We start from the raw sequence: 27,418 nt of genomic DNA on the forward strand, positions 1-27,418 counted from the left end.
GTTTTGCTTCCCTGGTGCCAGGATTAAGGATGTCTCAGAGAGGGTGCACAATGTTCTCGGGGGGGAGAGGGACCAGCAAGAGGTCATTGTCCACATTGGAACCAACGACATAGGAAGGGAAAAGGTTGAAATTCTGAAGGGAGATGACAGAGAGTTAGGCAGGAATTTAAAAAGGAGGTCCTTAAGAGTAGTAATATCTAGATTACTCCCAGTGCTATGAGCTTGTGAGGGCAGGAATAGGAGGACCGAGCAGATGAATGCATGGCTGAGGAGCTGGTGTATGGGAGAAGGATTCACATTTTTGGATCATTGGAAGCTGGTTTGGGGTAGAAGTGATCTGTACAAGAAGGATGGATTGCACCTAAATTGGAAGGGGACTAATATACTGGCAGGGAGATTTGCTAGAACTGCTTGGGAGGATTTAAACTGAGGGTGGGGAGGTGGGGGGGTGGGGGGGGGGGGGGGGTGGGGAGGTGGGGGGTGGGGAGGTGGGGGGGGGGGGGGGGGGGGGGGGGGGGGGGGGGGTTGGTACCCAGGGAGATAGTGAGGAAACAAGCGATCGATCTGAGACTGGTACAGTTGAGAACAGAAGCGAGTCAAACAGGGCAGGCAGGGACAAGGTAGGACTAATAAATTAAACTGCATTTATTTCAATGCAAGAGGCAGATGAACTCAGGGTATGGTTAGGAATATGGGACTGGGATATCATAGCAATTACAGAAACATGACTCAGGGATGGACAGGACTGGCAGCTTAATGTTCCAGGATAGAAAGGGAGGCAAGAGAGGAGGGGGAGTGGCATTTTTGGTCAGGGATAGCATTAGAGCTGTGCTGAGGGAGGATATTCCCGAAATACATCCAGGGAAGTTATTTGGTTGGAACTGAGAAATAAGAAAGGGATGATAACCTTATTGGATTGTATTATAGACTCCCTAATAGTCAGTGGGAAATTGAGAAACAAATTTGTAAGGAGGTGTCAGTTATGTAGGCGATTTTAACTTTCCAAATGTAGACTAGGACTGACAAATGTTTAGGGTATAGATGAAGAGGATTTTGTTAAGTGTGTACAAGACAATTTTCTGATTCAGTATGTGGATGTACCTACTAGAGAAGGTGCAAAACATGACCTACTCTTGGGAAATCAGGCAAGACTATTGGCACAACTGCTGGATCACATCTGGCACAGCGAGCCGGCCTGGACGTGCCAAAGTCGGTATGAGCACTCTCATTCACCCCCATTCACGTTTGGATCACTGTATCAGAGGGGGAGCACTTTGGGGCAAGCAAGCATAATTCTATTAGTTTGAAAATAGTGATGGAAAAGGATAGATCAGATCAAAAAGTTGAAGTTTCAAATTGGAGAATGGCCAATTTCAAAAGCTGATTGGGGGCCGATGTTCACAGGTAAAGGGACAGCTGGAAAATGGGAAGCCTTCAGAAATGAGATGAGAGTCTAGAGAAAGTATATTCCTGTCAGGATGAAAGGAAAGGCTGGTAGGTATAGGGAATGCTGGATGACTAAAGAAATTGAGGGTTTGGTTAAGAAAAAGAAGGAAGCATATGTCAGGTATAGACAGGATAGATCGATGAATCCTTAGAAGAGTATAAAGAAAGTAGGAGTATACTTAAGAGGGAAATGAGGATGGCAAAAAGGGGACATGAGATAGCTTTGGCAGAGTTAAGGAGAATCCAAAGGGTTTTTACAAATATATTAAGGACAAAAGGGTAACTAGGGAGAGAATAGGGCCCCTCAAAGGTCAGCAAGGTGGCCTTTGTGTGGAGTCGCATGAGATGGCACAGATACTAAACAAGTATTTTGCATCTGTATTTACTGTGGAAAAGGGCATGGAAGATAAAAAGTGTAGGGAAATAGATTTGACAACTAGAAAAATGTCCATGTTACACAGGAGGAAGTGCTTGATGTCTTGAAATGCCAAAAAGTGGATAAATCCCCAGGACCTAATCAGGTGTACCCTATAGCTCTGTGGGAAGCTAGAGAAGTGATTGCTGGGCCTGTTACTGAGATATTTGTATCATTGATATTCACAGGTGAGGTGCTGGAAGACTGGAGGTTGGTTAACATAGTGCCACTGTTTAAGAAAGGTGGTAAGGACAAGCCAGGGAACTATAGACCAGTGAACCTGACGTCAGTGGTGGGCAAGTTATAGGAGGGAATCCTGAGGGACAGGATGTACATGTATTTGGAAAGGCAAGGCCTGATTAGGGATAGTCAACATGGCTTTGAGCATGGGAAATCATGTCTCAAAAACTTGATTGAGTTTTTTGAAGAAGTAACAAAGAGGATTGATGAGGGCAGAATGGTGGATGTGATCTATGTGGACTTCAGTAAGGCGTTCGACAAGGTTTCCCATGGGAGACTGTTTAGCAAGGTTAGATCTCATGGAATACAGGGAGAACTGGCTATTTGGATACAGAACTGGTTCAAAGGTAGAAGACAGAGGGTAGTGGTGGAGGGTTGTTTTTCAGATTGGAGGCCTGTGACCAGTGGAGTGCCACAAGGATCAGTGCTGGGTCCTCTACTTTTCATCATTTATATAAATGACTTGGATGTGAGCACAAGAGGTATAGTTAGTAAGTTTGCAGATGACACCAAAATTGGAGGTGTAGTGGACAGCGAAGAGGGTTACCTCAGATTACAACAGGATCTGAACCATATGGGCCAATGGGCTGAGAAGTGCCAGATGGAGTTTAATTCAGATAAATGCGAGGTGCTGCATTTTGGGAAAGCAAATCTTAGCAGGACTTATACACTTAATGGTAAGATCCTGGGGAGTGTTGCTGAACAAAGAGGCCTTGGAGTGCAGGTTCATAGCTCCTTAGTTTAGTATGCTTTCCTTTATTGGTCAGAGTATTAAGTACAGGAGTTGGGAGGTCATGTTGCGGCTGTACAGGACATTGGTTAGGCCAATGTTGGAATATTGCGTGCAATTCTGGTCTCCTTCCTATCAGAAGAATGTTGTGAAACTCGAAAGGGTTCAGAAAAGATTTATAAGGATGTTGCCAGGGTTGGAGGATCTGAGCTGTAGGGAGAGGTTGCATAGACTAGGGCTGTTTTCCCTGGAGCATTGGAGGCTGAGTGACCTTATAGAGGTTGACAAAATCATGAGGGGCATGGATAGGATAAATAGACCAAGTCTTTTTCCCTGGGATCGGGGAGTCCAGAACTAGAGGGCATAGGCTTAGGGTGGGAAGGGAAAGAGATAACAGAGACCTAAGTGGCAATTTTTTCACACCGAGGGTGGTGTGTGTGTATGGAATGAGCTGCCAGAGGATGTGGTGGAGGCTGGTACAATTGCAACATTTAAAAGAAATCTGGATGGGTATATGAATAGGAAGGGTTTGGAGGGATATGGGCCAAGTGCTGGCAGGTGGGACTGGGTTGGGATATCTGGTTGGTGTGGACAGGTAGGACCGAAGGGTCTGTTTCCATACTGTACATCTCTATGACTCTCTGATCTAATCCAATCTCCACACTGTCTTTTAACAACATTCCGATTTTCCAACACTTGGCATTGTGGCTATACCTTTGTATGAGATTATTCATTTATTGGTCGTGACAGTTCAAAGTCATTTTAAGGGAATGTACGAAGGGGGTGGGCTTTTAGTTTATAATCCCTGGGAGAGAGAGAAGACTTTTATTTCAGTATGAATCCAAAATCTGAGTTGGTGATGCATCTTGCAAATCTGTTCTCTGGCCTGTCAGGGAGTGAAGAGATGTAGGTATTGGCTGGGAGAAAATGGAGTTATAGTCTAAAATCAGCTGTGATTCCGTTGGATGGCAGAGCAGACCATCTAGTCTCCTTCTGTTCCGGTTTCTTTCAGTTCATATTTGAACTACAACACAGTTCAAAGCCTGGATGTGGAGTAAAAATTATTCTGAGTTTATCATCGCTGTTAAACACCTCATTCAAATGAGGGAGAAGATGTCTCGAGTTCTTACAAATATGTTAATGTAAAAGGGGTTTGAAATTATCCTTTGCATTGACGGTACATGAATGATTAATAAATTTGCAGTAAATGTATTTTTATGGTGGCTAGTGGTAGTGACAGTGGCTTAGTGATCCAGAATCCCAGCCCTCTATTCTGGGACATGGGTTTGAGTTCCACCCTGGGACATGGTGAAATTTGAAATCCGTAAATTCTGGAACAAAGAGCTGGTCTATTGGTGACCACCTTCAGTTGTCATAAAGACCCATCTGGTTCACGAATGTCCTTGAGAGAAGGAAATCTGACCTTACCTGGACTGGGGTCTCCAGATCTACAGCAATGTGAATGACTCCTAACAGTCCTTTGGGCAACAAAGGATGGGCAATAAATGTTGGCTTGGCTGGCGCCACCTGCCTCCCAGGAAGGTGTTAATCTATTCATGTTAAATGCACCGATGCTTTTGTTAAAAAGAATGGTGCAGGAAGTGTCATTGTATCCAAGGACAGCCCAAGGGGATTTGACCTCTTTGACGGACTATGTTGGCACTCCCCAGCATTTAATACAGAAAAGAGTGAGAAGCTTATAATAAAGTCTTACCTTTATTTACTTTGTGAATTTGTAGCCTGTTAAAACTTGGCACCCTGCCTTGAAAGGGGGTACCTCTTCTGAAAGGTCAGACTGCTGTGATGCGTTTCACTTTGCAAGATGATGGGACTGAGAGAACAGTCACAGGTGCACATGACCCCACTGCTGCTAGCGTGACCTGCTCCCTGTACAATCATCCTTCATCAGTGAGGGGTGGCCCCGAAACAGGGGTATTGCTGCACTCGGCTTCAAAACAGAAGCCCACTCCAGCAGGCCCGAAAGTTACTGAAACAACAGGAAGGAGTGATTCAGTTACAGAGCCTTGGCATTTAGGTGGGATAATGTGGCAGCCTAGTACAGATGGGTACAGAGAGGCCAGAGATGCAGGAAGTTCTGTGCACCACTCTGGTGGAGAAGTTCGCTAAGAGAACTATGCATTCGAGAACTGCGTTCTGTCTGGTATGAATGCTGTTGTTTCTTGTTGCACTGGTGCGGGAGCATCGTTGGTATTTGGGTGGGATTTCTGTCAGAAATCTCAACGCAATGGTAGAAATGGTCTCTAAGATTTCCAAGGTTTAGACAGGACTATGCTGGTGCCATCCAATATCCCCAGCAGCTACTCTCTGTTCGTATTCAGGGCACAACTACTGCGACTGTTAGCTCATTCCCAATGTGTATGGATATACCTCTGGTTTAACTCTTGATTCATGTGCGTGAAATTGAACATTTAAGACGGGCCTTTGTAAGCAGAAGTTGCTAGAAAATCTCAGCAGGTCTGGCAGCATCTGTGGAGAGAAATCAGTTCATGTTTCAGGTCCGGTGATGGTTCCTCAGAACTGTAAGCAGCAACATTCATGTACACTTCACAGGAATAAAGCTTTGCAGTACAGAATATAAATATTACTTTAAAAGATAGTAGACATCAAAGTTTTTTTTTGTCCTGCATTCATGAGGACAGGGACAGAGAAAACCAAACTTGGAAAGGAAAGACTGTGTAAATTGTTGTTCCCTTTCCAAGTTTGGTTCTGGCTTCCCAATCCTGATGAAGCTTTGTCTTTGTGTCTCTTCTCTCTCATGGCTAAAACATTGGCAAGCTCCTTCCCAGAGCTGAGGAGTTATTTGGAAAGGTCATCCAAAGTTTGTTGAAGAGGTGTCGAAGACAGAAAGGCAGAGGCTTTTCAAGAAAGGGTGGTCAGACAGGTGCAAGTTTCGTGAGCTACTCTTGAACAAGCAATAATCTGAGTCCCTGGTAAAGCAGCCTAATGCACAGTCTCTGTGCAAAAGAGTGCTCCCAGTTTAAGAGTTGCTGTGGCACGTCTTTGAGCTTGAAGTAAATGTGGATAGTACAGTTGTGGACTCCCTTCAACACCCAGCTGCTGCCACCTATTGGTCAATTGCCACTGCCTAATGCCTCATATGCAGGGAAATTCCTCAGCTTGATCAATGGCAGTGCCAGAGAATTACTAATGTTGCCTACATGAAGTCATGATTGTGCTAAAAATTTTAAATGATCTGTTAATTTGAATTATGCTTCTGGAATTAAACAACATTTTGGGTTAGGGTGGGGGGAGAGGTGTGCTGAGTTCAAGAGGGTGTGTGGCTGGTCGAATGTGTAGGTGGGTGTAACGTCTGGACAGAGGGCACTCTCAGAAAGAGGTCCAGTTGCCAATCGTCTTGCCAGATGCCAGCTCATGCTGATTTCATTGCTGAGCTTCTCCCATGGACGTGGGTGCTCCCCCCTCAAGAAAAAGGTAAACTGCCAGCAGGGGTGGCATGACACCTGGTGTGACCATTAGTTGGTTATTTAAAAGCTCCAAGAATGAGCATGCAGCCGGACATCACCCAAGAAATGTCAGACAGCTTGGGGGTAGACAAACAGGCAACAGAAAGGTCACCCATCTGCTGGGTCTTATGTGCTGCTCTCCCTCTGAAACCATTGGCATGGCAATGTCAAGTGGGATGTGGAGAAACTGGGCAGAATCTTGTTGAGCTTTTTGTTTGGCCTGAGAGTTGCTATCAGCAGTGTTATAATAACTGTATAATCGCTGCAACAAAATGCTATAATACTGCAATAAAAATAACAATCTGCGGATGCAGGAAATCTGCAAGAAAAGCAGAAACAAACTCCACATCTGTGGAGAAAGAAAGGAGAGTTAACATTTTTGAGTCTGGTATGAGTCTTAAAAACTGAAAGAGACTGGAAAATGATTTATATGCTGGTGATGAGGGATGGGGGGGTGGGGGGTGCGGTGGTGAGGGAATGAGTAGGACAAAATTGGCTAAATCAGGGTTCGAATCCACCAAAGCCCTACAAACTCAACTTTGTCGGTTCTGCAAAAGAACCATTTTGGACTCGAAACGTTAATTCTACTTCTCCCTCTCCAGGGATGCTGCCAGACCTGCCGAATCTCCTCAGCACTCTGTCTTTGTATCAGCTGTACCAGCTCAGAAAATTATCACTTTGATTCAATCACAGTGGAGCAGGAGGATGTGAAGAGTGTAGGATGGAAAATTTTACATTCAGAAAGACCAAGCAAAGTCTGTAGAAACGTTGACCATAGTAATTGTTCTAAACTGAAGAAGGACAGAAACAAAAGAGCCAGGAGGTATATGAAGTTGGAGGTTTATGAGATTTGAGCTTTTTGGAGAATTAATAATTCTTGAGCTCAAAATAAGTGTTTTTTTGGAGGCAAAAGAAGAAAGTAAACTTTGAGGCAACTTTAGCAGTGAAGGCATTCCTGAGGCCACATCAGGAATATTCATGGTTTTCATTAGACGAACAGGATGAAACTGCTACTATTAAGAATTGAAACAAACCAGATTTTCATGGTTCTCACTAAAGGAAATTTTTTGCCCATGGGGAGAGCAAATAAAAGCATAGACTGATTTTAGAATAATAGTCTGGTTCAGTGCCTCAGCTTCACTTAGACTCTCAGAGTCACAGAGCTGCACAGCACAGAAATAGACCCTTTGGGTCAGATCGAATATCCTAAATTAATCTAACCCCATTTGACATTATTTGGACCATATCCCCCTCAACCCTTCCTATTCAGATGCCCATCCAGATGCCTTTTAAATGTTGTAATTGTACTAGCCTCCACCATTTCCTCTGGCAACTCATTCCATACATGTACCACCCTCTAAGTGAAGATGTTGCCCCTCAGGTCCCTTTTAAATCACTTCCCTCTCGCCTTAAATCTATGCACTCTAGTTTTGGACTCTCCTACTCCAGGGAAAATACCATGTCAATTTATCCTATCCATGCTCACCATCATTCTGTAAACCTCTATAAGGTCACCTCTCAGCCTCCGATGTTCCAGGGAAAACAGTCCCAGCCTATTCAGCCTCTCCCTACATCTCAAACTCTCCAACCCTGGCAACGTTCTTGTAAATCTTTTCTGAGCCCATTCAAATTTCACATCATCCAATAGCAGAGAAACCAGAATTGAATGCAGTATTCCAAAAGTGTCCTAACCAATGTCCTGTACAGCCGCAACATGACCTCTCAACTCTTGTCCTCAATACTCTGACCAATAATGGAAAGCATACCAAACGCCGCCTTCACTATCCTATCTACCTGCGACTGCACTTTCAAGAAACTATGAACATATACTCTAAGGTCTCTTTGTTCAGCAACACTCCCCAGGACCTTTACCATTAAGTGTATAAATCCTGTCCTGACTTTCCAAAATGTAGCATCTCACATTTATCTAAATTAAACTCCTACCCACTCCTTGGCCCATCTGATCAAGGTCCAGTTGTACTCTGAGGTAGCCTTCTTCGCTGTCCACTGCGCCACCAATTTGGTGTTAGCTGTAAACTTACTAACTATCCCTCCTGTGTTCCCATCTAAATAATTTATATAAATGATGAAAAGTAGTGGACCCAGCACTGATCCTTGTGGCAAACCTTGTCACAGGCCTCCAGTCTGAAAGGCAACCCTCCACTTTCTGATGAAGGGCTTATGCCCAAAATGTTGATTCTCCTGCTCCTCTGATGCTGCCTGACTTGTTGTGCTTTTCTAGCACCACCCTCTATCCTCTACCTTCAAGCCAGTTCTGTATCGAAATGGCTCGTTCTCCTTGTATTCCATAAGGTCTAACCTTGCTAACAGTCTACCATGAGGAACCTTGCTGAACGCCTTACTGAAGTCCATATAGATCATGTCCATCACTCTGTCCTCTTCAATCATCTTCGTTACTACTTCAAAAAACTCAATCAAGTCAGTGAGACATGATTTCCCATGCACAAAGCTATGTTGACTGCCCCTAATCAATCCTTGTCTTTCCGAATACATGAGATCAAAAAGTATGAATTGAGCCCTTGCACAGCGCAATGATTTGAAGATTTGGGAAGTCAAAGAATTATCAAAGGAGTGAATACAGTTATTGAGGGAGCTGTTGTAGCTCAGTCATTGAATTGCTGTCTGAGTCATGGTTCAAGTTCCTTGTGTGTCAGAGATGTATCTTAACATATTTGAACAGATTGATTAGAAATATCTATAATTGCTGATATGAGATGATATGGACCTGAAGCAAGGTATAGAAGCTGTTTAAAGTAATACTGTAGCTCAGTAACAGTTGGTTAGAATGATGCTTGGATAAGCTAGAGATTTACGGTGGATTGGATGAAAATGTAACTTTAATAAACAAATTAACATCGTGCAGAAGTGCTGGAGACTTGTAAAAGGTCCAAGAATTATAGTTATTGATGATTCTGAGGTAGTATCCAAATCACATGAACATTGTTTTCTGACTTTTTGGTGCAACTTGTTGCACATTTTGTTGATAAACCACAACCGTTCTCACCTTTCTGGAAAATTGATTTTCTTTTGGTTCAAGCACATGTCTCTGTTGAAAATGTAAGTTTTGTGTAACAAAGCCACCTACTTGAATGTTTTTAGTCTCCAAGTAACTTGCTTTAGTTTTATTCAGTAAATGTTAATCAGTGCAAGGTTGCTCCCATGATGTCAGCTGTAGTTCAGTGGGTAGCACTCTCATTTCTGAGCTACGAGGTACTAGGTTCAAGTCCCCTTCATGTTGAAAGTGTCATCCTTACGATGAGATGTTAAACCAAGTCCCCAGCTACTTGTTCAGGTGGGGTGTGAAACATCCCTGACACAGTCTGAAAAAGGGTAAGGGAGTATCCTGGCCAGTATCTATCCCTCAAACACTGTGAAAGGATCTAGTTAGAATCAAACTGTTACCCCCATTCTTGATTAAAAAGTAATGTTGGCAGAATGCAGGTGTTTGTCTCTGGTTCTGAAGGTCAGAAATGTAGTTTCTGAATTAGTTTTTGTTGGGGTTGAGGGCTATGTTTGGCTTATAAAGTCAGAGGTCACAGGTTGTAGTCCAAAAGGTTTATTTGAATTCACCTGGTATAGTGTCTCTTCGGACTTCCTCCACCGCAGCCCAACACCAGCATCTTCACATGATGGGTCACGGAGGGCCCTCGCAAATGGGAGCCCTCTGCAAAGTGCACAGTTCAGTCGACTTCAGCTGTACCAGTTTCCACTGTGTCCCCTTACACTGGAGTGGTGAACAGCTCTCACTAACAGCAGTAAAATTTGAGGGTGGTTCTATCGAGGTGTGAATCGAATCAGAGCTCTCCTTATCTGATTTCCTTTTGATTTTCTAATGCTACAGCACCCCGCTTTGGGCAATAAAAAAGCCGGGGGGGGGGCAAAAGTCAAGCACCACAGAACCTCGGGAACCCATCTGCCTCTGGTCTTTTATACATTGTCCTTTGACTTTTCCCCAAAGCTTTCAGCAACCAGGATCCTATCCTGAAGTTTCGTTCTCACATTTCTCTGCCTACTGTCCCAGAAACCTCATAACTTATTTTCCCAACCAGGCTTCTGTTCCGCCTCTGATTTCCAAGTTTGCCCTGCCCATTTCTGATCCACCTTCTGTGTCTTGATTTGTAGCATTTTTGTATCAAAGGCAGTGTAAAGATGGGGGTTCTCACTGTTGCTGAGTTGGCCTTTGTCCCTTAGTGTATGAGGAGCGTCGAGAGTGTAGTGCTGGAAAAGCACAGCAGGGCTTATGCCCGAAATGTCGATTCTCCTGCTCCCCTGATGCTGCCTGCTGTGCTTTCCCAGAACCATACTCTCGCCTCTAATCTCCAGCATCTGCAGTCCTCACCTTCTCTAGGATGAGGAGCCACCACTTGGCTGTATCCTGGAAGACCTCTGCTATTGTTGGAATCGCATTGCACTGTGAGCCTCCTGTCATTACTGGGGAAGGAAAGGCAGCAAAAGAAAAAAATGAAAATTCTGACTAGGGGCTCAGCTCTGAGCCAGTATTTCCTGGGTCTGAGATTGGCTGCTTGAATCTTTAAACACTGCAGGTGGAGGGAGAGTTGCCTTTTAAAAAATGAAAATGGAGGCATTTTATTTCCTCACTGTTCTTTATATAGCAAAATCTAAACCCAGTTGAGTTATCTGTGAAACGTCACAATTGAGCAGCTCATTAAATGACTGACAGAATCCCATGAAATAATATATTACAAAGAAGCTGCTGGAATCACTGGCTTGCATGTGCTTTCTACAATTCACCTGTGGTTGGAGGTCTGTATGTTCCAGTCATGCTTTTATACCACAGCTCTCAAGTGTGAATGAATGTTTGACTTTGAATATGATGAGGAATTTCACATTATCATAACTTCCAGCTGCAAAGTTTGATTCAACTGTGACTAGCTAGAGAATGTGTTGAATGGAATATCCATTTCTGTTTTTACTTATTTGTGTGTATGTGTGCGTGTAGATATTAGTGTCTATATATGTGTATGTTGTGTGCTTTAATATTAAGAACCTTAATACAGATACTGAACGAAAACCATTTATGCCTCTTCCAGGAATGGGAAAGGAAGTTGAGAATCTTATTATGGAGAACACTCACCTTCTGGAAACTAAGTAAGGAAAACATTTTACATTTACAATATGAATTCACCAAAACCCAGACAGATTCTCATAAAGTGCCAAGTGCTGTCACACTCCTTTGTGTAGTGTAATTACGGATGCCTGTGTACGTCCTTGTTATATTCTCACTGAGCACTGATTTGTTGGAGCATCATTCTGGTGATGTGGTCAATGATATCAATACATATCCTCATGCTATGCAACTAATGTATACAGTCTTAGGTATTTTCCAGTCAGCTTGTTCACTGATGTTATTTCACACTTCTGGAGTGGATTGGACTTGAACCCAGACCCCCTGGCTCAGAGGCAGGGATGCTACCAAAGTGTTTGTTTTATAAATCCTTGTGATAGTCTACCTCAGGTTTTTCAGTTTGCATTCTGAGTAACTTTCTGACATTCACCTACTAAGCTGCCATTAATAATTTTAAAAATCACACAACAGGTTATAGTCCAACAGGTTTAATTGGAAGCACTAGCTTTCGGAGCACTGCTCCTTCATCTGATGAAGGAGCAGCGCTCTGAAGGCTAGTGCTTCCAATTAGACCTGTTGGACTATAACCTGGTGTTGTGTGATTTTAAACTTTGTACACTCCAGTCCAACACCGGCATCTCCAAATCACGGTCTCCCTTCTCCCTATGGTCTGGAATATGTGTTTGCCTGTCTAGTATTGCAAGAAACCAAGGATGCCGTGGAGAATCCTAATTATGACATTTTGACTGCTTGGCTATATCACCTAACCTGAATTGTTCTGAATTGAATTTTTAAATATAGTAGAATGGGCCCTTCATTAGACAAGCTAAACAACAAATAAATATGTTGAGCTGTAAGTACAATCCCAGTGTAGACAATCAATATCTGCAAATGTTACCAACCCTCCCTTCGATGTAGAAAGAAGAAATTGTTGTGTTTCCCTTAGTAACCTGTGTTATAAATCGGGGTACATTGCTACATCCAGCTTCCAGGAATATCCATATCATCCAATGACTGTGAAAGAAAGTTGAGAGAGTATGGGAACATTTCTGAACACTCGATAGCTTCATTAATTTAAAGCATACATATTTCATTTGCACTAATGTGAAAAAGCTTGACTCCTCATTTCTATTCAAATTGGGTGACCTCTGATATTTAAACAGTGATACCTAATTCTGCATTGACCCATAAAATCCACTCCATCCCTGCTGTTATGGGCCAGACTAGACCCCCGTCAAAATATTGTGCAAAGGTAGCCTAGACCCTAACTTTTCCTGATTTTAAAGGCAAATGTGAAGTGCCTGTCCTAGATGCAATGTCTCTGGTCAAACTACTTGCCATTAAGCAAAAACACAATTTATTTAAACACTGTAGTTAAAAATACTACCAAAGAAAGAGGGATCTAGAATAACTTTTTATTGGAAAACTTAACAGAATAATAGATATAATAACTACTACTAAATTAACTTTTCCAATATATGAACATTCCATAAACACACCCCTTGCCAATAAGGTGAATTCAGACACAGATTCTCACATATAGTTCTCCAATCCAGGAGGAAATAAAATATCAACAGAAGATTCCAAGCGAGTTGCCTAGTGTGGTGATGAAACGTCTGAAAACGAACCTTACAGCTCAGTGAGCAAACGTACATCCAGATTCGGAGAGAATATCAGCCAAGAGACATTCACTGAAGGTTCCAACTCTGTTCAGACCCCAATAGCTTCTGATTCTACTGACAAAAAAACACATACGCAGAAATCCTGATCCGAGAGAGCTTACCACACCCATTCAGGCTGGAGTTTTTTTTACAAAAAGCCCAAGGCCTCCCAAGCTGCTTACTCCTAGTGGGCTTGATGCCTCTGCCTTACAACATCTCTTCAAAAACAAAGAACAAAGTCACCTATTAAAGGCACAGCGTTGTCAAGCTACCTACTGTTCAGCACCATGTATATTTTAACCAAGTTGCCTCTCACTGTTCTAAAGTTGAAAATGTGTTGCTGGTTAAAGCACAGTAGATCAGGCAGCATCCAAGGAATAGGAAATTCGACGTTTCCTGATGAGAAGGGCTTATGCCCGAAACGTCGAATTTCCTATTCCTTGGATGCTGCCTGACCTGCTGTGCTTTAACCAGCAGCACATTTTCAACTGTGATCTCCAGCATCTGCAGACCTCATTTCTCACTGTTCTAAACTCCAGCAGATCCAAGCCTCGTCTGACCTTTCCTCAGAAGACAACCTGCTCATTCTAGCTATTAGTCTAGTGAACATTCTCTGAATGTAACATGTTTACATTCTTCCAGTTGTTACAAATAACTGGATAATTTTAATGTGACTTTGCTGGAACACATTAGAGTCATAGCGATGTTCAGCACAGAAACAGATCCTTTGGTCCAACTTGCCCATGATGACCAGATATTCTAACCTAATTTAGTCCCATTTTCCAGCATTTGGCCCATTTCCCTCTCAACCCTTCCTATTCATATACCCATCCAGATGCCTTTTAAATGATGTAATTGTACCATCTCCACCACTTCCTCTGGCAGCTCATTCCATACACGCACCATGCTCTGTGTGAAAACGTTGCCCCTTAGGTCCCTTTTAAATCATTCCCCCCTCACTCTAAACCTATACCCTCTAGTTCTGGACTCTCCCAACCCAGGGAAAAGACCTAGTCTACATTCTCTAGCCATGCCCCTCATGAATTTATAAACCTCTAAGTTCACCCCCCCAGTACCCAAAGCTCCAGGGAAAACAGCCCCAGCCTATTCAGCCTCCCCCTATAGCTCATATCCTCCAACCCTGTCACCATCCTTAAATCTTTTCTGAACCCTTTCAATTTCACAACATCTTTCCAATAGGAAGGAGACCAGAATTGCATGCAATATTCCAAGAGTGGCCTAACCAATGTCCTGTACAGCCACAACATGACCTCCCAGCTCCTGTACTCAATACTCTGACCGACAAAGGAAAGCATACCAAACACTGCTGCTTCACTATCCTATCTACCTGCGACTCCACTTTCAAGGAGCTATGAACTCACTCCAAAGTTTCTTTGTTCAGCAACACTCCCCAGGACCTTCCCATTAAGTGTATAAATCCTGCCCTGATTTGCCTTTCCCGAATGCAGCATCTCCCATTTATCTAAATTAAACTCCATCTGCCATTCCTCAGTCCATTGGCCCATCTGATTAAGATCCTGTTGTAATCTGAGGTAACCTTCTTCGCTGTCCACTACACCTCCAATTTTGGTATCATCTGCAAAATTACTAACTACATCTCCTATGTTCACATCCAAATCATTTATATAAATGATGGAAAGCAGTGGACCCAGCACCAATTCTTGTGGCACACCACTGGTCACAGGCCTCCAGTCTGAAAAGAATCCCTCCACCACCACCCTCTGTCTTCTACCTTCGAGCCAGTTCTGTATCCAAATGGCTAGTTTTCCTTGTATTGATAGAGCCTAGGGCAGATTTTACTTTAACATTGGCACGCACTTAGGAGCCCCTGAGTGCTAATCGTTGGTTGGTGGAGATTGTGTGCTCCTAATGGAGCTCATCTGAATTTTCACCCATTGATATTTTTTCTCCAAGCTATTCTTTGCAGTAAGGTTTTAAAAAAAACTCAGTTTGGGCTGGCTGTTATGGGAGGTGTAAATCCATTCTAAATTGTTTGCTTTAAGAGCAAGTGAATACTTGGTGAAATTAGCACTCAAACTTTGAGGCTCAGATATTTTCTAATCACTCTGTTCAGGCATATTAAGATACCCCTCTGAAGCAGTTGGGACTTGAACCCAGGTTTCCAGGTTCAGAGGTAGAGACACTACCGTTGTGCCACAAGAGCCCTCAGCCTTTTGTGTTACTTAGCTATTAACAAATCCAGTTGAGACCCAGATGGGGAGAGACTGAGTAGTAGAGTCTCTTAAAGGGTTGGAGTTAACGGACAGTGTGACAGAGGAGGAGCTGAAAATTCAGAAACAAAAACAGAAATTGCTGGAAAGGCTGAGCTGCCAGACCTGCAGAGCTCTTTCAGCAGTTTCTCATTTCCAGCATCTGCAGTTTCTTCAGTTGAAAATTCAGAAACTGGAAACACTAAAAGGCAGCCTTGCTCCATTTAACACATTTGCTGAGGCTGGTGATTTAAACATTTTAGGTCTAGATAGAGCGAATGGGTCACCTCTACTCGGGCACAAGACTGAATGCAGGAATGTACCTGATCTCTCCCCTGAGAGTGATGTTAGAATGAGCTGTGTAAGACTTGAGCAAAGAGGGGTTTGCTTTCTATCCCTCTGAGTCCTAAGTCATGGCCAGTTTTACAGCAGCCCCATCATTAGTGTTTCTGCACACGTCTTAATTTTATTGTTTTGATCTGTGAGCTAAGCTTTTCTGAAACACAATTATAACTGAACAAAGAGAATAATCAATGTCATTTCTGTCACCCAAAGAAAGATGTTCTGGCTAGACTTTGATCTGCATTTAAATGAGAATTGTTGGTGTTCGGGGTTCATTTTTTTAATTGAACGTGACTTGACTTGGTGATCTTCATTCCATTTGTAGGAATGCTCTGAACATAGTGAAGAATGACCTGATTGCCAAGGTGGATGAGCTGTCGAGTGAGCAAGAGGTGCTGAAAGGTGAGCTGGAGACTGTCAAACAAGCCAAAGCCAAGGTTGAGAACCGAATGAAGGAACTGGAGGAAGAACTGAAGAGGTGAGATAGTGTGTCATCATCTGTTATTGGACCTTTCCCTTATCGTAGACAGTTCTGCTTGGGAAATGGGACATGCTGTCCATCAAAAGTTCTTACTAGAACGAGGAAATCTCCATCTAAAAATATGCAGATTTGTCTAGATTTACCAATGGGTGGAGCTATGATATAACTTCCTGGTGTTACACCTTCCCTCTTATGAAGACACTTGCTTTGGCCAAGCATGAGTTATGCAAGGCTTTTGGAGGGATTTTCACCATGAGATCTAGTGGATTTCCCACTCTCTACCCATTTCAGAGGCATCTCGCCACTTGGCGGATCTCTGCCGCAAGACCAGCATCCATTGTGCCTGCCCATGGGACTTCCTGTTACCCGGGACCAACAGTAGGTGCAATGATGCCAAATGCTGCCAGCCTGGTCCAAGGTTGGAGAAATGAGTTGAGAGTGCATTGCTGGAAAAGCACAGCAGGTCAGGCGGCATCCAAAGACCAGGAGAATCGATGGTTCTGGCATAAGCCCTTCATCAGCAGTCCTCACTTTCTCCAAGATTGGAGGAATACCCAGTGCTCTAGGAAGAAGGTCAATGTCCTTCTCCACTCCAGCAGTGTAAACGTTGCTTTTCTTTCTCCCATGCCTCACACTCGGTCCATCTCTGCTCATGAACCCAGCTCCCAAGGCTCATCCTCTCTATTTGTCCCTCACCCCCTCCCAACCCTGAGACCACTAACTCCCGCATGCCTTTTGCACTGCCTAGTACCTCAATCACAAAAACCTGTTACAGCTCTGTCGCCCACTTCCGTATCCCTTACTGGCTGCCTCTTCCATTCTAAGGAGGGAAACAGCCCACGAGGAGGCAGCTATGGTCAGGACAGGTCGTGGGATGCCTGATATCTGGCTCCTCGCCCAATGTCTTGATCCTTGCCCTTCCCCGGCACCTTGTCCAAGACTGTCCTGCACTTCCTGTGCCAGGATGCCTTGAACAAAGGCCTTTGATGGAGAGATACTGCCAACTCTGACCAGCTTCCTGGCCCTGTATGTGTAAATAGCCATCCAGCCTTACTGTTTGCCTGATATCTCTGGCTGAAGGGGCAAAAACACAGCAAAACAAGACAGGGATGCTTTAAAAATCTGTGTACGCTCAGAGTGAGAGAGAGGGCTGACAGTGTGAAGGCGGAGGTGCAGCCTGGTGCAGTCCCTGAGCAGGGAGTGTGCCCCTGAACACAGTGTGTCCTTGCCACGGAGTTACAGTGAGGGTTACTGGGGGGCACCCTCTGGGGCAGAAACTTCCTGTGTGTGTGGTTTGGGGATGGGGGCCATGAGGGCTCTGTGAGACTGGTACATGTCAGATGGCAATATTTGTGACTGTGGAGTGTGTGTGTCTTTGAAATGTTGGCACCCAGCTTCCACTGTGGAACTGGTCACAGTCAGCAGTGAGCTGCTCTGGTCTCCATGTGTCGAGTATTCTCGAGATTGACCTTGTTTGGTGTATTCGATAAGATGGGAAGCTGAATCTTCACGAGATGAATTTTGTGGATTTAATAAAGCATTTAACAAACAGTAATCCCTTTTAATACCCAACTTGCTGCTGTCTAGTTTAAAAAAAAACTGTCCTTGCTGCTCAGTAAACACAAAAGGTGGAGCAAGCTACTCCCAGCACACACACACAGAGGGAGAGAGGGAGAACCAGATCTCAGCTGAGTCCCAGACTACTCAGACCACTTGGCATCATGGCAGCCCACAAACCTACCAATACACCGAGACAGTTACTGATGAACCTAAAGGACCCGATACCAACAGCCAGCAAAACAAATGTCATTTACAAAATACCATTCAAGGACTGTAACAAACACTACATTGGACAGGCAGGCAGAAAACTAGCCACCAGGATACACTAACACCAACCGGCCTAAAAAAGACATGACCCTCTATCACTAGTATCCTTGCACACAGACAAAGAAGGACACCACTTTGGGACAACACATCCATCCTAGGACAGGCTAAACAAAGACACACATGAGAACTCCTAGAGGCCTGGCATTCTAACCAGAAGTCCATCAATAAACACACAGATTTGGACCCCGTTTACCAACCTCTGAGAAAAAGAACAGGAAATGATATCACCCACCCTAAGAAACCAAGATATGTAAACAGAAAGTGGGACATAACACTAGCGCTTCACCAGAGGCTCACTGATGATGTTACCTAACATGGTGACAAAACATCTGAAAACAAACCTAGCTCAGTGCGCAAACTTACAACCAGAATCTAAATGAGCACTACAAATCTTCTCAAAACTCGCTAGCTTTTATTGAGTGGATTAAAATGAATGAGGGAGAGGTGTTTTTCCTAATGAGCTTTGATCTCTGATATTCTTCTGCTATCATCAGATGAGACTCTCTCCATCTCCAATTAACTTTTATGTCTTCTAGGGTTAAGTCCGAAGCTATTGTGGCCCTGAATAACAAGGAAGGCAGAGAGGAACTGGAGGATGTAAGCGTAAGTTTTCGATGCTGTGTGCTAGATTGTCAATGGCTGTTCAGCTGCAGAGTGATGGATGTCGACCATTTGGTTCCAGTGGAATGTCCGAATGGCAGCTACAGATGAGTGAGCCACGCAAGTGCATTTTTAATCCAGTCTTTATGTGCACAAAGTTAACAGTGACTACAGGTTGTATGTCCCTAAAGTAGCAACTCTCTGGTGCAGCAATACCTGTGATGTAACACCTGCAGTCCTCCTGGTTTTCCCTGGAGTGGTTCTGTAATGATCGCTGTTCAGATTGCCTTTTGTTAGACTCCATCCAGTTTGGTTACCTTACAATCTGTCTGGATGTACAAGAATTATCCACCTCCCAGATCTCTGGCTGCAACTCGGATTTGTTTGCTACTCCCAGCCACAACAGCAGGATAACTTCCCGAAGAATAGCCCCTGGTGGGTGTCAGAGAGGGAAAAGTCACAAAACGTTTCATCTCAGCAGCAGACATGACCGATGTTGGAGAAAAGTAGTCGTGCTGTGATTGGATAGTCCATCGAATTTTTTTTTCTTCTTAAGTCATCTTCCAGCCACTGGAGGAATAATGGCAATTAGATTCCTGAATCTGGACTGTAACTCACCAGCGAACTATGTATGTAATTGTTCCCTTGAGCAGCTCTTTGTTTAGCCCCTTCATTACTGCACTGTTGTGTTTGCTGTCTTGAGGAAGTGGCGGTGAGTTACCAACTTGAGCTGCTGCAGTGTGTGTGATGCAGAGACACCCGTAGCTGTGTTGGCTGGGGGGATGGGGGTGGGTTCCAAGATTTTGGCCCAGTGACCCTGAAGGAATGGTGATATGTTTCCAAGTCAGGATGGAGAGGAGCTTGGAGGTGGTGGTGATGTTCCCATGTATCTGTTGCCCTTGTCCTTCTAGATGGCAGAGGTTTAGAAGGTGCTGGTGAAGGAGCCTTGCTGCGGTGCATCCTGTAGGTGGTGCATTCTGCCGACTTAGTGGCGGAGAAAGTGAGTGGTGAGAGCGGTGGATGTGGTCTATTGTCCTGAATACTTGAACTTTCCTGAGTATTAGAGCTGCAGGCAAGTGGGGAGCATTCAATCCTATGCTTGACTTGTGCCTGTAGATAGCTCTGGGGAGTCAGGAGGGGAGTTCTCGCCACAGCATTCCATGGTATGTTTATGCTAGTCAGTCTACTTTATCAAAGAAACCTTACAGCATCGCAGTGTGTTGTCACCAGATTGATGGGCAGTGATGAAGGAAGAGGAACTCTATTACCCCCCCTCAGGGCATTTAGGGCTGGGGGAGTACATGCCTGTCTTTTCAGTGCCACAAGGAAAAGATTAGTCACGTGTTGTCACTAATCCTAACCGAAGATAAGTCTGATTTTTGTTTCCCCTTTATTCATTCACAGGATGAGGGCATTTATTGCCCATCCCTAATTACCCAGATAACAGTTGAGTTAAAGAGTGGTGCTGGAAAAGCACAGCAGATCAGTTAGCATCCAAGGGGCAGAAGAATCGACATTTCAGGCATAAACTCTTCATCAGGAATGTTGAGGGAGGGGGTGAGGAAGGAGATTGAGAGATAAATAGGATGGTGGTGGGCCTGGGGGAACATAGCTGGGAAGGCGACAGGTAGATGCAGGTGGAGGGGTGATGGTGATAGGTGGGAAGGTAGATGGACAGGTAGGACAGGTCAAGAGGGCGATGCCGAGTTGGAAGGTTGGAACTGGGATAAGGTGGGGGAAGGGAGATGAAGAAATGGTAAAATCAATGCTGATGCTATGTGTTTGGAGGGTCCCAAAGTGGAAGGTGAGGCATTCTTCCTCCAGGCGTTGGGTGGTTAGGGAGTGGCAATGGAGGAAGTCTAGGGCTTGCATGTCCTTGACAGAATGGGAGGGGAGGTTAAAATGGTCAGCTACATGGCAGTGGGGTTGTTTGGTGCATGTGTCCCAGAGATGTGCCCTGGAACATTCTGTGAGTTGGCGTCCTGTCTCCCCAATGTAGAGGAGACCACGTTAAGAGCAGCAGACACAGTAGATGAGGTGTTTGGATGTGCAGGAAAATCTCTGTCGGATGTGGAAGGATCCTTTGGAGCCTTGGACAGAGGTGAGGGCGCAGATTTTACACTGCATGCGATGGCAAGGGAAGGTGGAGGGTGGGGGCCTAATGTGGGAGTCGTGGAGGGATTGGTTTCTGCAGAACGTGTATCTCTGGTGGTGGCGTCTGATTGTAGGTGGCAGAAATGGTGGAGGACAATGCGTTGTATCCGGCGATTAGTGGGGTGGAGTCAACCACATTGCTGCGAGTCAGACCAGGAAAAGATGGCAGTTTCCTTCCCTAAAGGATGTTGTTGAATCAGATTGGTTTTTCTGACAATCGATTCATAGTCATCATTAGATTCTTAATTCCAGATGTTTATGGAATTCTAATTCCACCATCTGCTGTGGCAGGATTCAAACCTAGCTCCCCAGAACGTTATCTGGCTCTGTAGACTAACAGTCCAGCAATAATACCACCAGGCCATTGCGTCCCTGTTTGATGAAATGAAACCATTGCTGGATGCAGCCACAGACAGTGGGTTGAGACATTGTATGGAGCACAGGGGTGATACAAATGAGGTCTGTTTTCTCTAGAATTTAGAAAGTTAAGGGTAATTTGATCGAAGTCTTCAAAATATTAACAGGGAAGGACTGGATCGAGAAAGATAAAATATTTCCACTGGTTGGGGATTCTCGAACTAGGGGACATAATCTATGAAAAAAGGGCCAGACTGTTCGGGAGGGATGTTAGGAAGCACTTCAACACAAAGGGTGGTAGAGGTTTCGAACATTCTTCCTCAAATGGTAGCAGATGCTGGATCATTGGTAATTTTAAATCTGAGATAGATGAAATTATGCAAAGCCAAGATATTAACATATATGAAGTTGAGCTAAGAGATGACCCATGGTGGAACAGGCTTGAGGGGCCGAATGGCCTCCTCCAGTTCCTAGTAAGCATCATGAATTGCGAAACCGTAGATCAGAAACTGAAGAACCTTTTGAGATACAATTGCAAGCAAATATATTTTGTGGTCATGTTTCACCACACTGAAGGCTGAGAGTGCACCGAAGTGTTAACAGTTTAATACTGAATAACGCAGCCTGTTTTCAAACAGGGCCAGATAGTGTTGAATTATAATGGCTGATGTATCCTGCCCTGTTTATAGTTTTCTTTCAGTTCTGGCTGCGTTCTGTATTCTGCTGTGATGTTGGACTAGGGTGGGCAAGGTCAGAAGTCACACGACACCAGGTTATAGTCCAACAGGTGTATTTGAAATCACAAGTTTTCAGAGCGCTGCTCCTTCTTCTTTGATGCTGCTAAAGCTTGTGTTTTAAATAAACCCGTTGGACTGTAACCTGATGTCGTGTGGCTTCTGACTGTGTTCTGCTATCCTTCCCTCAACCCTCTTGTGTGCGAGAACTCAATCACTTCCTGAATAAGTTAGATAAATAACAGTAAAATTGAGTAAATGTCGGCTGGGGCCCAAGCAGTTGCTGGCTCAGCTGTTCTCCCTGCAGTATTGTCTGTGTGAGTCACGGGCAGACTGCTGTCGAGTCAGAGAGCAGGCCACCTTCTGGCGAGGGCGACAATGTAAATGCTGAAAGAGGAGAAAAACAACTCTGCTCCTGGGGGAGATGGGTGCTGCTGCCTAAATGAAGGCCCATGGGGATGAGGGAAACAGCAGAGAATGAGTCGACCACAGCAACTAACATACGTTCTAGGCTATTTCAATATAGTTTTCAGTATTTGGTTAGAGGGGTGTGGTTTGAAGATGTTGCCTGTCGTTTCTTTTCACCAGGAGAGAGAAAACACCAGGGCAAGGTAACGAGGCTAACTAAACCAAGAAGATTCTGCACCTGCACTGCTCCCATTTGTTTCTCATGTTTCACATTTATGTTGTGGTTTCCAGTCCGGAGCAGGATTCTGTTAAATGTGTTCAATTCACTTCACTGCTCTAATAAAGTGTGTCGAAGGTGCTGGTTTTTACCTGTTCTGATGAAGCAATGCTTCCATAACCTACAGGATGATGTGCAGGTGGCCCAGAGGCGGCGTTTCACCCGGGTGGAGATGGCGAGGGTGCTGATGGAGCGCAATCAATACAAGGAGAGGTTAATGGAGCTGCAGGAGGCTGTCAGGTGGACTGAGATGATCAGGTGGGAAGGCGGATCCTATCTCATCGATGGGCAAAGTGGGTGTTGTGCAGCGTCTCTGTGGTGGCATTATCTCTGTTTCTTTATCTTTGACCAGCAATGGGTACAATGGTGTGATGCATGCCCGAATATAACTGGCACATGACCTGATCTTGCTGAATGCTAATCCCTCATGCACGTGCTGTGTTGATAATCTCGACATTTTGGCATTTCCTTGTTATCTATCAGTGCTGATGGATTCCCAGTATTGTAAAGTGAATGCAGTGACATTGATAGACGAATTGGGGGTGCGGGTGGCCTTTGCGGATGTGTGAAGTGTTGGTACTGACAGCCACCACCACATCAGCATGAGCGAGGCCATTGAGATGTAGAATGAGTTGTGGATTTGCCAAAGCCCATCCTGGGTTACTGACCGAGACCAGCTTCATCCCCAAATGTCTTCCCTTTTTCCTCAGGCATTCTTAAAACAAAAAAAAAGTGCAGATTAATTTGAGATTAGATTGCATTTCCTATGGTATGGAAATAGGCCCTTCGGCCCAACAAGTCCATACTGACCCTCCGAAGAATAACCCACCCCGACCCGTTCCCCTACCCTATATTTACCCCAAAGTAATGTGCCTCACACTGTGGGCAATTTAATGTGGCCAATTCACCTAACCTGCACATTGTGAATTGTGGGAGGAAACTGGAGCACCCGGAGGAAATCCACGCAAACACGGGGAGAATGTGCAAACTCCACACACAGTCACCCAACGCTGGGATCAAACCTGGGACCCTAGAGCTGTGAGGCAGCGGTACTAACCACTGAGCCATCGTGCTACCCCTCTTACCAAGTTTTCTTCCATTTGGCCCAATATGTAATTGTACTTCGTTTAATTTACATCAAGATGTAGAGGTGGTTAATAAACAGAATTTGGAAACAATGGAGCCTTGGTATTAGAAGGGGTAGCACGGTGGCTCAGTGGTTAGCACTCCTGTCTCACAGCACCAGGGATCGATTCTATCCTCTGGAGACTGTGTAAATTCCACACAGACAGTCTCCCTGTGTTTCCCTGGGTTTCCTCCAGGTGTTCTGATTTCTTCCCACAGTCCAAAGATGTGCAACTTAGGTGGATTGACCAAGCTAAATTATCCATTGTGTCCAGGGGTGTGTAGGCAATAGGGTAGGGGAATGGGTCTGGGTCAGATGCTCTTTAGAGGGTCAGTGTGGACTTGTTTGGCCAAATGGTCTGTTTCCTCACTTTAGGGATTCTATATATAAACAAATAGCTTATTGACTTGCATAGAGTAGCATCCATTTTAAAAAGGAAATTTACAAAGTGCAAATTAACTAGGAAGAAATTAACTAGGAAAGGCTATCTCAACTAGGAAGAAATTGAACATTTTACAAGTGCAGCATTGAACGTTGCCAGATAAATGAACACCCTAGAGACCATCAAAGTGGGGAGAGAGGTCAAAACAAGAAATGGCAAGAATCAGGGGTTACAATGTAATACTATTACAAAGACAAAGCACAAACGAGAGGAAGGAAACCTGACCCTGGAATTTTGTTGCTGGATGCAATGATTGAAAGTGTTTCCCAGGAATTTTCTGCAGGACTGAGTTTCACTGAATTGACAGTAATTGTGGTTTTAAGCAAGTTGACCATTTGGGATAATATGTGCTCGATGTGCCATTTACTGTTTTATTTTTAATATTTATTAGAGCTTCTCGAGAATACCCATCAATCCAGGAGAAGAAAAAGTCAGGCATTTGGCAGTTGTAAGTATTTTAATTGTAGAATACTGGTTCGAATGGGTTTAAAAATAATTAGAAATAACAAGTTTTGAGAAGATTTGTAGCTCAGGTTGAAGTTCTGAATGTAGGTTTGCTCGCTGAACTGGAAGGTTCATTTCCAGACGTTTTGTCACCATACTAGGTAACATCTTCAGTGGGCCCCCAGGCGAAGCAATGTTCGTGATTCCAGCTTTCTATTGATATGTTTGGGTTTCTTTGGGTTGGTGATGTCATTTCCTGTGGTGATGTCATTTCCTGTTCTTTTTCTCAAGCAGTGGTAGATGGGGTCTAACTCAATGTGTTTGTTGATAGAGTTCCAGTTGGAATGGCATGCTTCTAGGAATTCTTGTGCATGTCTCTAGTTGGCTTTTCCTCGGATGGATGTGTTGTCCCACTGATGACCTTTGTCATCACTAAACAAAACAAATTAGAGGAAACCTTCAAGACTATCAATAATACCCTTGCCGGCATACAATTCACTAAAGAGGAGGAAAACAACAACAAACTGCCATTCCTGGATGTCACAGTAGAGCGAACAACCAATGGGGAACTTCAAATCAGCATCTACAGGAAAAACAATACATAGAGACCAAATATTGAACTACAGAAGTAATCATCCCAACATCCACAAACGAAGCTGCATCAGCTCATTATTTCAATGAGCTAACACACACTGCAGCACAGTAGAGGAAAATCACCTATACCATGTATTCAAAAAGAATGGGTCCGCAATGAGCACAGTCTGCCAACTTCTCAGCAACAAACCCAAACAAGTAGATAAAACACATCCAGAAACCCTAGCCACTCTCCCCTACATCAAAGACATCTTGGAAATGACTGCCAGACTACTCAGACCCCTTGGCAATCATGGTAGCCCACAAACCCACCAACACACTAAAACAACAGCTAATGATCTTGAAAGGCCCTATACAGACAACAAGCAAAATTAATATCATTTACGAAATACCATGCAAGAACTGTAACAAACACTACATTGGACAAACAGGCAGAAAACTAGCCACCAGGATATGTGAACATCAACTAGCCACAAAACATGACCCACTCTCACTAAGTACCCTTACATACAGATGAGGAAGGACACCACTTTGTCTGGGACAACACATCCGTCCTCAGACACGCCAAACAGAGACTTGCACGAGAATTCCTAGAAGCATGCCATTCCAACCGGAACTCTCTGAACAAACGCATCGAGTTAGACCCCATCTACCACCCCCTGAGAAAAGGAACAGGAAATGACATCACCACAGGAAATGACATCACCAACCCAAAGAAACCCAAACATATCAATAGAAAGCAGGAATCACGAACAGTGCTTCGTCTGGAGGCCCATTGAAGATGTTACCGAGTAGGGTGACGAAACGTCTGGAAATGAAGCTTCCAGCTTGGTGAGCAAACCTACATCCATAATTTGAAATGCATGTTTTCTTACAATTTATAATCGTGTGTGGCATTTTCCAAGGTTAATGATATATCGGGACATTCTGATCAGTGTTAACAGACAGTGATCAGTCTGTCACACTTCTGGGTTGGCAGCTGTGCTCCCAGAGCTCTGTCCTTGTTACTCAGAGTCATATAACACAGAAACAGACCCTTTGGTCCAACCAGCCTATGATGACCATAATCCCAAAATAAACTAGTCCCACCTATCTGCGCTTGGCCCATATCCCTCCAAACCTATCTTATTTATGTACTTATTTAAATGTCTTTTAAAGATTGTACCTGTATCCACATCCACCACTTATTCTGGAGGTTCATTCACCACACTGAGTGCTTTAAAATCCAAAAGTTGCCCCTCATGTCCTTTTAAATCTTTGTCCTCTCACCCTATAAATATGCCCCTTTAGCCTTGAAATCCCCCATGCTAGGGAAAAGACATCGACCATTCACCTTATCTATACCCCTCATGATTTTATAAACTTCTCAGGTCACCCCTCCACCTCTGACGCTCCAGTGAAAAAAAAAGTCCCAGCTTATCCAGCCCCTCTCTCTCGCACAAACTGTCCATTCCTGGTGACATCTGGAAGGAGTGAGCTGGACTATTCCTGTGTGATCTTCTCTTCCACTGTTTGGAGATTTTATGACCTTCCTTTGGCTAGCGTCTGGGAGAATGTGAGAGAAGGTTTAGTCCAGCAGGCGAGGGGAGAGGTCGGAGGAGCTTGTCATAGTATCACTTCACCCACTTGGAATTGGAGAACCAATGTTGGAATATTTTTTTAAAGTGAGAGATCAGTAGAGTCATCGAGATGTACAGTGTGGAAACAGACCCTTCGGTCCAATTGGTCCATGCCAACCAGATATCCCAACCTAATCTAATCCCATTTGCCAGTGCTTGGCCCATATCTCTCTAAACCCTTCATGTTCATATACCCATCCAGATATCTTTTAGATTAGATTAGATTACTTACAAGTCCACACCGACCCACCGAAGCGCAACCCACCCATACCCCTACATTTACCCCTTACCTAACACTACGGGCAATTTAACATGGCCAATTCACCTAACCCGCACATCTTTGGACTGTGGGAGGAAACCGGAGCACCCGGAGGAAACCCACGCAGACACGTGGAGAACGTGCAAACTCCACACAGTCAGTCGCCTGAAGCGGGAATTGAACCTGGGTCTCTGGCGCTGTGAGGCAGCAGTGCTAACCACTGTGCCACCGTGCCGCCCATATGCTATAATTGTACCAGCCTCTTCCAGTTCCTCTGGCAGCTCATTCCATACATGCAGCACCCTCTGTGTGAAAAAGTTGCCCCTCAGGTCCCTTTTATATCTTCCCCCTCTCACCCTGAGCCTGTGCCCTCATGTGG

General features: G+C 44.3%; 1 protein-coding gene across 6 annotated transcripts in view; it reads left to right on the forward strand.

The window, feature by feature from the left end:
- Positions 1-27,418, forward strand: part of mapk8ip3 (mitogen-activated protein kinase 8 interacting protein 3) — a 212,491-nt gene that overhangs the window by 109,935 nt on the left and 75,138 nt on the right. For all 6 annotated transcript variants that reach the window (XM_060840465.1, XM_060840468.1, XM_060840469.1 and 3 more), the window contains 5 exons: positions 11,389-11,446; positions 15,983-16,135; positions 18,562-18,628; positions 22,683-22,813; positions 24,515-24,571. In XM_060840465.1, the coding sequence (XP_060696448.1) occupies positions 11,389-11,446; positions 15,983-16,135; positions 18,562-18,628; positions 22,683-22,813; positions 24,515-24,571 (466 nt within the window). The remainder of the gene's footprint in view (positions 1-11,388; positions 11,447-15,982; positions 16,136-18,561; positions 18,629-22,682; positions 22,814-24,514; positions 24,572-27,418) is intronic.

The sequence above is a fragment of the Hemiscyllium ocellatum genome, chromosome 20 (genome assembly GCF_020745735.1).
Source record: "Hemiscyllium ocellatum isolate sHemOce1 chromosome 20, sHemOce1.pat.X.cur, whole genome shotgun sequence".
Lineage (NCBI taxonomy): Eukaryota > Metazoa > Chordata > Chondrichthyes > Orectolobiformes > Hemiscylliidae > Hemiscyllium > Hemiscyllium ocellatum.